The sequence below is a fragment of the Chanodichthys erythropterus genome, chromosome 13 (genome assembly GCF_024489055.1).
Source record: "Chanodichthys erythropterus isolate Z2021 chromosome 13, ASM2448905v1, whole genome shotgun sequence".
NCBI lineage: Eukaryota > Metazoa > Chordata > Actinopteri > Cypriniformes > Xenocyprididae > Chanodichthys > Chanodichthys erythropterus.
The window spans coordinates 23,534,024-23,547,094 of record NC_090233.1 but is presented as its reverse complement, the minus strand read 5'-3'; the positions used below and the strand labels follow the sequence as shown (position 1 = coordinate 23,547,094).

The 13,071-nt window shown below is 35.4% G+C and overlaps 1 protein-coding gene across 2 annotated transcripts in view; it reads left to right on the top strand.

The window, feature by feature from the left end:
• The window catches only part of kremen1 (kringle containing transmembrane protein 1), a 76,293-nt gene extending 64,153 nt beyond the window's left edge, over positions 1–12,140 (top strand). The window contains exons 4-10 of one of the 2 annotated variants that reach the window (XM_067407438.1): positions 5,710–5,834; positions 6,672–6,825; positions 6,914–7,023; positions 7,137–7,359; positions 8,258–8,431; positions 9,491–9,575; positions 9,893–12,140. In XM_067407438.1, the coding sequence (XP_067263539.1) occupies positions 5,710–5,834; positions 6,672–6,825; positions 6,914–7,023; positions 7,137–7,359; positions 8,258–8,431; positions 9,491–9,575; positions 9,893–10,049 (1,028 nt within the window). In that variant the 3' untranslated portion in view covers positions 10,050–12,140. Of the gene's footprint in view, positions 1–5,709; positions 5,835–6,671; positions 6,826–6,913; positions 7,024–7,136; positions 7,360–8,257; positions 8,474–9,490; positions 9,576–9,892 lie in introns of both variants that reach the window. The other variant, XM_067407437.1, reaches the window with a different exon arrangement.
• The last annotated feature ends 931 nt before the right edge of the window (positions 12,141–13,071 follow it).

Genomic DNA, 13,071 nt, shown 5'->3' with positions numbered 1-13,071 from the left:
CATTTAATTTCCACCCAGAAATTCCTCGCTGGCAGCAATGGATCATCTTCAGATCCAGTCCACTTGAACAGGCCCGTGTTTGACTCAACACCGCTCATGTGGACATTGTTCCAGATTTATGAGGGGGAGGAACATGCTGCACTGCAGTTTGTGGTGGTTTTTTACACTCTGATTAATAAGAGGAACAGACTGTGGATTATATTGAACATGTCTGTGTTTAGACAAGCAGGAAAGTTGTAGGCTCTGCACAGTCTTTGTCTGTTGAATTACTTATAGTGTATAGCTAACATTTATGTTATAGTCATTTTGAGTAATATTATATTTGCTTACAAAGGAAAACTTTCTTTACTCTTTTGAAATTAGAGCCTAATTTGTCTTTAGTGAAAGTGCAAATATTGTATTATGCAACACAATCTATCAAACAAATCATATTAGATTTTTAGTATACTGTTTTTTTTTATACTGATGAGATTTTACTCCCTCCATAATCCACCCAGACCGTTTAAGGAAACTAAGATCCAAAAAAGAAATGGTCATGGCATATGTCACAATTGTAGGGCTGTAAAATCGCATTAATTGCATCTAACATTAAAAGTTTGTTTCGTAATATGTTTGTATATATATATATATATATATATATATATATATATATATATATATATATATATATATATATATATGTGTGTGTGTGTGTGTGTGATGCAATTAATCATGATGTGTTAATCATGTTTAAAATCATAATATTATTTCACAATATTACTGTATTTTTTTCATTAAATAAATGCAGCAATGCAGCCTTGGTGAACATAATAGCCTTACTTCAAAAATGTAAAATCTTACCAACCCTAAGCATTTGAACATTAGTGTGTATATAGATTTTTTTTCTTAAAATTTTTTTTTTTCTGTAATATAAGTCTAAGGTGTCTCCTGAATGTGTTTGATTTTTTAACTGCCTATTTTGGGGCATCATTAAATATGCGCCGATTCAGCACGCGGCCCCTTTAAATTCTCGTGCTCCACGCCCCTGAGCTCGCGACTGCCATAAACAGCATAAACAAAGTTCAGACAGCTAATATCACCCTCAAAATCGATCTTTACAAAGTGTTCATCATGCAGCATGTCTAATTGCATAAGTATGGTATTTATTTGGATGTTTACATTGATTCTGAATGAGTTTGAGGTTTTGCTCCGTGGCTAAAGCTAACATTACACACTGTTGGAGAGATTTATAAAGAATGAAGTTGTGTTTATGAATTATACAGACTGTAAGTGTTTAAAAATGAAAAAAAAAAAAAAAAAAAAAAAAACGACAGTCTGCTCTCAGTGAATACAGTAATAAACTATGGTAACTTCAACCACATTTAACAGTACATTAGCAACATGCTAATGAAACATTTAGAAAGAAAATTCACAAATATCACTAAAAATATCATGTTATCATGGATCATGTCAGTTATTATTGCTCCATCTGCCATTTTTTGCTATTGTTCTTGCTTGCTTACCTAGTCTGATGATTCAGCTGTGCACATCCAGATGTTAATACTGGCTGCCCTTGTGTAATGCTGTGAACATGGGCTGGCATATGCAAATATTGGGGGCGTACATATTAACGATCCCGACTGTTACGTAACAGTCGGTGTTATGTTGAGATTCGCCTGTTCTTCTGAGGTCTTTTAAATAAATGAGATTTATATAAAAAGAACAATGGAGTTTGAGACTCAATGTATGTCATTTCCATGTACTAAACTCTTGTTATTCAACTATGCCAAGGTAAATTCAATTTTCCATTCTATGGCACCTTTAAAATAAGCCACCTATTTAATTTTAAAGGTCACTGAAATGGTGTAAAACAGTCCTGTTTTTGGATCAAAAAATTGTAACAAAGATGGATTTCAAGGGAAATATGTTATAAAAGTTTACAGTATGTCCTCCGTGTATTTATAAGTTGACATTGCCTTTAATAATTGCTTTGTTTCAGTTTATTTTCATCAAACCCCCTCGAGATCTGTTTATATGGAGATGAATTCTACGATCTGTTGTAGTAGTTAATCTGTGTGTTTGTGTTTTGACTGACTGCATAAACTTCATTATTAAACTTTTCCTGCAGTAATTTCACTGTTCATCAAACAGCATAAAATATTTCAGTAAAACACTTTCACACCCACACAGAGAAACTGAATGTGTGTGTGTGCGTGTGTGTGTGGCCTGATTTGGCCCCAATGTGTATCCCTTTGAAAACAAAACTTTTCTTTGTATCCAGCGAGCGGAACAAGGCCTGTGCAAGTGCTGACTTGTGCTGAGATGTGTTCTTGGAGAGTTCTGGTGTGTCTGAGACGGTTCTTTTAATCCTTATCACCAGTCTGCAATCAAACCTTTCACTATTTAACCTACACTGTCATCCAGATGGTTCTTCAAAACTCTTCAGATAGAACACATACACTTATATTCACACAAACAAATCCCAATCATCCATTCATTTTTTGCATAAAAGGCATGTATGTGTGTGCTGAATGGCTCTGTGTGGTTGCTAGTGTGTTCTGAATGATTTTAGCGCATTGCTTTGCAGTTGCTAGGTTTTTCTGGGTGATTGCTATTATGGCGGGGTGATAAACAATATCATATTGAGATAATCATTTTTACTAGATATGGATTAATCTAACAGCTTATCACACAGCAGAAATAAACGCGACATCAGCCATGTGAGAATGAACGGTGCACAAACTCAAAACACTTGATGTTCACAGCAGGTGCGTTTCCCCTGAGGAGGCTAGGGAGGCAGTGCCTTCTCAAAAAAACTGGATGAGAAAATAATCGATATTACAGAAATAAAACAATGCAAATATTACAAAATTTGACATTAAAAAGTGTAAAAGTCACTTATTTTTCTAAAGAAAAACTGTCCAACAGCGACACCAGCAGGTGAAGTTACAGCAGGGAGTCTGCTTCTCTCGTGCCTCCCTTTGTCACATAGAAATAAAGCAGAACCCCTAAAGCGTGCGGTGGATTTAGTGGGGGGTAACAGAATGAATAGGGGAAAGTCTCGTGAGAGGAGGCTGTGCCTCCATCGTGCTATGATTGGATATGATTGTGCTATGATTGGATGATAAATCCCGCCTCTTGTTTTCATGCGTGTTCTCGTCGAACTGGCCTGAATGAAGACAGTGATGGCATTAATGGGAAAACTAATTAAAAAGTAAGTAAACAACTGTCACTAAGATTAGGGATGGACATATCGATATGAAGTATCGATACTGATGTATAAAAATATCGATACAAAGGTGTTTTTTGTTTTTTTTTAAATATGATATTGTGATATTGTTTAATTAACAATACATTTAATGCATACAATATGCATTGAATTGGACAAATAACCTATGTTAGCGAATAATTGTGTAGTAGAAGTATTTTCCTGCTCATCCGAACACGCAAATGCTGCAAGTCAGAACCAATCAATCACAGAGAGCGTTCGCTCACTGCCGACACTACATTCAAACAGCTGCATGCGTTTAACATTGTAAGAATCCATTGATGCTTTTGGGAAACGCAGCCCAGAACAATGCTTAACAGCAGACAGAACAACATATGTTTGAGTTATTTCACAACAAACAAAATGAAATTGTAGCCTACATAGTTTTTGCAATTACATTTATTTAAATTGAACATTAAAAGTTCATATTGGTGTTCTGTAACTACACTGTCAGAATACAAAGTTTGCATTTTATGGGTGCAACAGCCTGTCACTGGCAGTCCCTTATGAAACTGAACCATTACTACAGTGACCATAGTTCAAGCCTATAGTATTTGTAGATTTCCATGGTTACCACTACAAATAAACATTGTAAACAAAAATATAATCTAATAAATTGCAATTAAGGCATATTGAATGTTAAAATACCTTTAAAATATAATGTTAAGTGGGTACCATTACCCATTTTACTCAAAGTAATTCAATAATTTAATAACTTAAATTCAGATTAGAGGTATCGTATCGGTATCGATATCAGCGATTTTGGCCTTGAAAGTATCGGTATCGTATTGAAAACAAAATAAGTGGTATCGCCCATCTCTAACTTAGATATCACCGCTTTATGTCATGTCAAAATCAAACTTGAAATGGCCTGAAAGCATGATGACTGCGGAGGGTTTTAGTGAGCAATCAGTGTGGTGAAATTAAAGGTACGTCTTCATGTCTGTAACTACTGACCAGTGTGTACAAGCTTGATGACTGCTGAAAGTAAATTGACTATTAAAAAGAAAAACTGAACATTAATTCACAAATAATATATATACTATAATCATTATTATTTTGGAATAGATGTAAAAATGCGTAAAAACACTAACTTGATGAAATTTATACATTACATAGTGTAAAAATACATATTAGAATTGTATTTGGTCTCTCTTTTTTATTTAACCAGGACAATTGTGTCACAGGGACATTTAGATTTAATATATATAAAATATTGAGGACTTTGCCTCCTCATTTTAAAACACCACCACACATCACTGCTTCACAGTGTTTTCAGCATCTGCCGTCTCAATATATGAACTTCATCTCCAGAGCTTCTTTGTAGTACGGAGCCACGCACATGACACGCAAGAAAAAAAACTTAAATCGTGCGCACAATTTAGCCTGCTATTTTTTTCCTGCATGTCATATCCGGGGCTCCGTAGCTTTGAGAGTCACTTCACAAGCTTTTGACCATTTTATTTGAGAAAAACCAAGATATTTTTCATCCATTTATTCAGTTCTGTTGTGCAGCATCTTATTTGACAAAAAAATAAAAATGCAGTTTTTTTGTAAATTATTTGTGATATTTTCATTTGTTTACATTTTAAAAGCTTGATTCAATTGTTTATATATTCAAAAAGTTTCTATAAATTTGCATTAAAAAAATAAAATACAATAAAATTGAAAACACACAATTTAGGGAAAAATAAAATGGATTTCATGGGGCTATAAAAGGTTAGTTTACAACAAGTTTACATTCAAGTTTACATTCATTCTGAAGGTCTAACAAATATGTGAAAGTTTTCCTTCCCCATTAATGGTAAATGAATATCATGATAAATATCGATATTGTATGATATGGAAAAAAAATATTGTGATAATATTTTTGGTCATATCGTCCAGCCCTAGTTGCTATATTTCCTTGCACTCCCCCCAAAAAACAACTGAACTGAACTAAGATGGTCTTTAGCTGGTTAGAGAGCTGGTTTCTGGTTGTGTCATGTAGACAATCACACACACACACACACACACACATACACTTGATGGCACTGATATGGACTTTCAGACATTTTCTAGATTCCTCTATTTATCTCTCTCTTTCTTTCTTTCTTTCTCTCACCCTGAGACCTCATTCAGTTCATAATTAACAAACCCCCCAGAATCCATCTGTGCATTCCCTTAGGATGAGGTTTAGTCGCATACAACACTCTCCGTTCTCACACTGTTCGGGCCATGCGTGCTGTTTTAATCATAGTTCATAAAACACCTCAGTCTTTACGACACGTTTCCAGACGATTTACCGGCAGAGGGAAGTTAATGATTTGCAAGTGTGTCTGTTACTACATTTATTAGCAGCTGATGTTTCTAAATTTCTACATGGGCATAAGGCCCCAATATGCCCAGGTCATGTTTCCCAGTGATTTATATACAGTATATTTGCATTGTTTGTGATAAATCTCCCTCTCTTTCTCTTTCAGTGCCTGGTAATCTGGGCTGTTTTAAGGATAGCGGCGATCCTGCACCTCTGTCCGGAGGCTACCAGACCTCCAACAAACTCACCATTCAGAACTGCATCAGCTTCTGCCGCAACCAAAGATACAAGGTACCAATTTCACCATGGGAAATGCAGTCAATAGCAAGTGATAGAACAGAATGCATTAAAGTGATTATACCACATTTAAAGAGTTTTGTTTGGTAGGCATCTTCCACCTGACCATATAATTCATTAATATCACTACGTTTTGGCACATTAATATAGAATCATGCGTGGTACATATATTGGTTACTTCACAACAGTTATGAATGTGGCTCATCCAGTCAGATTTTATAGCTAAAATTATATATTTTATGTTACATCTTTATGGGCGAATCTTACAAACATGTCTAGGTCACATTTAATCCCAAAATCAAAAGACAAAAAATGAGAAATTATAATTGCATAAAGTCTAAATTTATGCAAGATTTAACAAAAACTAAAAATTAAGCTTACATGTTTAAATTAAGCTTTATTTATTTTGTAATTCCCATTATTCTTTATGGTGATTCTCATTAGATTTTCATTAATATACTAATCAATTTTTAGTACATTAAAAAAAATTATATAGTATAAATGTATAGTAGTACATATATATAATTTTTTTAATGTAGTAAAAATGTATTATATAAATGGAAATCTAATAAGAATATATACATTTAATAATACTTGTATAACCTTTTCCATAGAATTATGATTTTTGTCCTTTTTCCACAGTTAATGACTCAGCAAAAAAAAAAAAAAAAATCAATATTTGTTCAAGATGTAATCATGTGCATCTGTTTGTGTGGGATGAAATCAATAATATATATTGTATTTTGCTTGCTTTTCTGATTGCCGGCACCCTTGGATTGTCCAGGTATGAGAGAATTATGAGTCCCTGATTATTTTTCGTCTTTTTTCCAGCTGGCCGGTATGGAATCAGGCTATGCTTGTTTCTGTGGCAATGACCTTGATTATCACCGTCACGGTGATGCTCCGAGCACAGAGTGTAACCATGTGTGTTTTGGAGATCACACCCAGCCATGTGGAGGCGACGGTCGTGTCATAGTCTTTGACAGTAAGTTTTTATAGTCTCATTACCTGTGCAAAGGACACGGATGACCAAGTTAAGGAAAAAAACTGAAGCTGTCACTTTTCTCCTATAGCAAAAGTAGGTGCTTGTGGAGGAAACTACACATCACCCTCTGCAGTAATCTACTCTCCTGACTTCCCAGACAAATACAAACCTGGCAGGGTCTGCTACTGGACCATTCAGGTACAATTAATGTTTTAATATCCTAATGGAGAGAGAGCCTGGTACAGCCAAAACACATCATATGTATCTGGCATTCTGATAGCGGTCTTATCTTTGTCATGTTGCTCTTCCAGGTTCCAGGAGCTTCCGTCATTCTGTTCAACTTTACTTTCTTCAATATCGTGGACCAGACTGATATGGTGGAACTGTTGGATGGCTACTCCAATCAGGTGGTGGCACGATTTGATGGCCGCAATCCACCGCGGGACATTGTGAACGTCACTGCAGACTTCGTCATTTTGTATTTTTTCTCGGATAGGACAAATGAGGCACAGGGATTTTCTGTTCTTTATCATGGTGAGGATTCCTTTTGATCTATATTTGGAAACATTTGACTGTCCACTTTCATATGGAGTAATAATGCTGAAAATTCATCTCTATTCACAGGAATTTTTTTTGTTTTTTTTTAAATTAATTTTTAATTAATTTAATTTAAACTTTTACAGCTATTTTTTTACATTTACAACTTTTTAGTTATTTGTAAAGAATTTCTCACAATATTACTGTTTTTACTGTATTTTTGATCAAATAAATGCAGCTTTGGTGAGCATTAGAGACCTAATTTTTTTTTTTTTTTCTGACCAAGACTATCTGAATAGTGTATTTTATTGACTTTATGGCTACACTAGCACATAATTGGAGACACAGACTAAAAACAACATAACTCTAAAATTATGCATCATGAATGATTTCACTAAAGCACATTCTGCTTTTTTACAACTTTAAAATAGTAATAAAAATAAATATATAGAAGCCAAAAATGTGTAAACAGCACTCTCTGGACACTTTTGTTATATCTATACAATTTTCAGACACGCTGTCATTTTCTGTTGTGTTGTTTTGGGAGGCAGAGTTCAATAACCACAATCTGAAGAAGAATAAAAGGGAGTGGGAAGTATGAAATGGAAAAAGGTTTTTCTGAAAGAAAAGGTCAGCGAAGCAAATTGGCTTTCACTATTCACAGAGCCTTTTTCCCCTGCAGGCAGAGTTTGATTCAAACACCACATACGTCTACAACGCCGAATAAAAGACGTGATGTTATTTTGAAAGAGCTTAGAAATCTTTCTCCGTAATATCTTGGAGGACGTCAAAAGAGACGTTATGAATTTTAATCAGATGATGCATATCTTAATAATGAATTTTTGTGTTCTGTTTGTGTTTCATTGGCTGATTACCACATATTAACTCCCCACAGCTTTTAGAAATCAAGAAGTCAGACCTGTGGAAGAGGATGCTGATGGTGATGAAGAGGACGCCAGTACATTGCGGCCACATACGGGAAGCACTACAGCAAAATCAAATACCAGTCAGAGTGGAAAATCCTCCCTCCTGTACTATGTAATCACATCAAGTCCTGCAAACATGCCAGGTCAGTGGCAAGGACCAGATCGGACCGCAGGCCACAGCACCAGTATGTGTCCAGTTCTCTTTATTATGCTTCAGTTCTTACTTACTTTTTATACTAGATACCATCACCAACTAGACAAAGCCTGATAGCCTGGTGAGATTACGTAACAATTTCACTACATACTGTCTTGAAAAAAAAAGTGTGATTTATCACCTTACCATTACTAAAGTTAACCATGGTAAAGTTAACCAGATTCAAAATACATCTATACATAGCAATAATACATAGCAATAATACATAGCATTAATAATAATAATAATAAATGTTTCTTGAGCAGCAAATCAGCATATTGGAATGATTTCTAAAGGATCATGTGACACTGAAGACTGGAGTAATGATGCTGAAAATTCAGCTTTAACATCACAGGAATAAATTACATGTTAAAATATATTCAAATAGAAAACATTTGAATATATGAAAATTTAAAATTGTAATAAGCCAAATAAAAAAATGCAGCCTTGGTGAGCAATAGAAACTTTTAAAAACATTCAAAAAAATCTTACTGATCCAAAGCTTTTTAACAGTAGAATTTATTGGATTAAATATTTTTGCATGGTGTGTATGAAAAATGCTACAGAGCGTCTTCTGAAACCATTTTTGCTACTAAAATTTAAATCAGAAATGCTATTAAACATATTAAAGATAACAAAACTTTAAGGAACCGAATAGCCAAGTATAAAGTGCATTAAAATCACAATATTCACAATGTTGCTTCACAAAATTGCCAGGAATACGGTGAAAGTTTCCTTGGGAGATCCAATATTAATTCATTATGATTTTACAGTAGTGACATTACTATAATGTAGGAGCTGGCGAAATGGTTATCGTGTTAATTGTTTATTGTTAGCTTTCAAATTTTAGCTTATGTTAGCTCTGTGCTTTACATTTCTAAAGCTAGCCACTGTTTATACTAGTAGGCCTACTTGAGTTTTCGCTAGTGATAACCTTTTTGTACAACTGTAATTATGAGGCTGCATTAGTTTTACTGTCTGTCACTAATATACATGTCATGTTTTATAGTGTGGACCATCTACGCATTAGCTGCTCTGCTAACGCTAACAGTCATAGCCATGGTAGCTAAGCTGCTCCTGCATCTTACTGTAAAGTAAGTACATATGCTACAAAATAAATATATTTTATGACGTTCTTCAATTTGAGATGTCGCTATAAAGAACTGTGGTGATGTTGATGATTGAATTGACTAGCTTATCACCCCATAGAAGGTTTTATTGCAGGTACAACTACAAGGAAGTCGTGCTTTGATTTGCTGCTTTATCACTGCGCTGTTCTCAGATTTATAGTGTCCATTTTGCTCTTAAAGGATGTTCGCCTACACATTTTGCATGTCATTTGGTTTTTACCAGGCATATTGAAGCATACATAAAAGTTTGATGTCTTTTTGTTTTTGTCGCCCCCTCTCAGATCACCGTCCATCCCGTCAATCAGCGGGTCAGATTCGTGTGCGCAGAGCACTACGTCTGAACCCTGGATCATCTTCTACAGACCTTCCACCATCTCTCTGTTTAAGAAGAAACTCAAGAACCACCATGGAGACCTCAGCCCTCTCGTGGGAAACTAACCTCAACGCCTCTGACCTCTACGGCTGCTTTAGCCCCCTAAAAGATGCACACACTGTACGCAATGCTGGTCTGCTGCTGGGCTATGAAAAGGGACACGACCGATCCCTACTTCACTTCAAACGACCAGCACAGGGACCAGTCCATACGTGCCGATCGTTTGTTGGCAAGAAACAAATAAACTGCGCAAAAAGAGCTTGATGCCGCTGGCCGATGCGCTTACTCCCGATTTGCATCTCAACCAATCACAAATCATGTGACAGGTGCACTTATACACCAAGAGATTTGATTAGCAAAGGAGTGCTGCGATGTTTCTTTTGCCACAGACCAAAACAAACTTAATGACCATTGGCGAAAAATGGATGAAGTGGCCCAGCTGTTTCTTTCTCTGCTTTCACAGAAGTGATCAACCGATAAGCGTCTGCATTAAGAAAGCGTGAGACTCCCTGTGGAGCACACTGAAAGACAAAACCACTTACATAACCAAAAAAAAAAAAGAAGAAAAAAAAAGCCACGGTGCCCAACCAGCCCCTCTGGAGGAGAGATACGATTCTTTTTCACGCACTCTTTAACCTATAATGTAGGTCACCTGTTGTTGAGGAGCACAGAACTCCTTTCTTCAGATGTAAGAGAGCTGGCTGAAATGGCAGAGGATTGATGTCACAATCATGTCTAGAGCAATTCAGACTCAAAGTGAACAACAAAAAAGTCTCGAGAGAGACAGAGAGAGAGAGAGAGAATCGGTGAGATGGACTTCGGTGAACCAAAGCCTGAAATTGCTACAAGTTGGGCGATGTTCAAAATGAGCTGTAGTTGAGACATCCCTATGGACCTCGCTTTCGTCTCTCATCGTTTGCGTTGGGTTTTGATCTTTCTGCATTGCCTATAAGTGCCTTCAGGACTGAAACAAACTCTTGTCTGTCTTCTAAGCTGTCATAATGTCTCAATGATGTAAACAAGCATTGATCCTTTGGAGCATTGAATTGCAAATGAGAATAAGCACTAAGGAAGTGTTATTCTTCTTGGGGATTCTCAAGATAAATGTAGTCCTGTGGGTATCATTGTGGCATATTATTCTTGTCAGGTTTTCGAATTGAGCAAGAGAAGCATTGTGATGAACATTGTGTAATTCTATGTGGGAACAATCAAACATCATCCCCTTTTCATTTCACTCCTCAACAGAGGCAGTGTTGAAATTCTTCCCAAACAATTTGCTCTTTCTCCCCCTTCACCACAACTTGAGCTCTCACATTCTGAAGCACTTTTCCAGCCAGCCAAAAACCATGTGGATCACTGCACTGCTAGCTGTGAGGATTGAGGACGTTCCTGCAAAGGAACGTGCAAACTGGTTAAAGGGATAGTCCACCCAAAAATGAACATTCTGTCGGAATTTATGTTAAGATAAAAGATATTTTGTCGAATGGTTTAATTGTTTTTGTCCATACATTGAGGCCAAGTCATCGGGATCTAAAACAACATTTGTTCCTCATTCATGAAACATTTCTTTGTTCCGATTTAAATTTTTGAATTCATAAAAGTGTTCAATTTTTTCAAAATGTTAGTTGGTATGAAAAAAATTTACACCCACACACATGCACAACCACACGTACATGGTACATAAAACATCCAAATGTTAACATTAGTTAAATGTGGAAATGAATGTAATCTGTTTTCTTTTTTATTATAGATTACACCAATACTATTTGTTTGCTAGCTTAACACCATTCATTTTAGTTAAAACGTAAAATTGTGAACGAGTGCGCATGTTCCTTTTTACAAACAAATAACACACATTTAACTATCAAATCTGAGCTTGATGATGCATTTGAGAATTCGGTTACAAATTTCTCTGAATTACTCTTCATGAATGAGGCCCAGTGTACCCAAATGTATGTAAGTTTGTTTCCGCGATAAAATACAAAAATAAAGATAATTGTGACTTTTTATCTTACAATTCTGACTTTTTTCTCGCAATTGCGAGTTTATGTCTCACAATTTAGAGTTGCAAAATATAAACTCACAATTGCAAGTTATAAAGTCAAAATTGCATGATATAAACAGAATTGCAAGTTATAAAGTCAGAATTGTGAGATATAAACTTGCAATCGTGAGTTATAATGTGCAGTTGTGAGGGGAAAAAAATAAATTTTCTCCCAATTCTGACTTTATAACTCACAGTTGCATATTATAAAATCAGAATTGCGAGATATAAACGTACAATTCTGACTTTATAAGATGTACTTGGGAGTTTAAATCAGGCAGTTCTGACTAGAACTTGCAATTGCGAGTTTAAATCTCACAATTCTGAGACATAAAGTCAGAATTGTGTGATAAAAAAGTCACAATTACATTTATTTAGTGGTGGAAACAAGCTTCCATACAAATGACTTTCATTGTTTGGACAAAAAAGTATTTGAAAACAGAAATTTAATTTTTGAGCAAGCTGTTCAGTTAGCTTGTGGTTTACAGCACTTGTACAGCCATCAGTCACAGGTCAACCATTTTGTACTTAGTTCTGTAAGTAGTACTTAATGTACGTTTTAGTGATATTGTAAAGGCCCTTCATTTAAAAATCCTTTTGAGAACATTCAGTATGTTATCTGGCACATGGTGATCAGCATTGCATTTTTTGTGGGTATGCTGCACTTATCAACAAAAACGAATTAACAAAATCGCTACATTTTGCACTTTATTACCGAAGTACTTGTCTTGTGTAATGTTTTAGGGGCAACCTTTAAAAAAAAAAAAAAATGATTATATCACAACTTGCATCTTTTGAAAATCAATATCTTGTATAGGAAAACAAATAATAAGACCTCCGTTAAAGGATTAGTCCACTTTTAAATAAACTTTTCCTGATAATTTACTCACCCCCATGTCATCCAAGATGTCCATGTCTTTCTTTCTTCGGTCGAAAAGAAATTAATGTTTTTGATGAAAACATTCCAGGATTTTTCTCCATATAGTGGACTTCAATGAGCACCAAACAGTTGAAGGTCAAAATTACAGTTTCAGTGCAGCTTC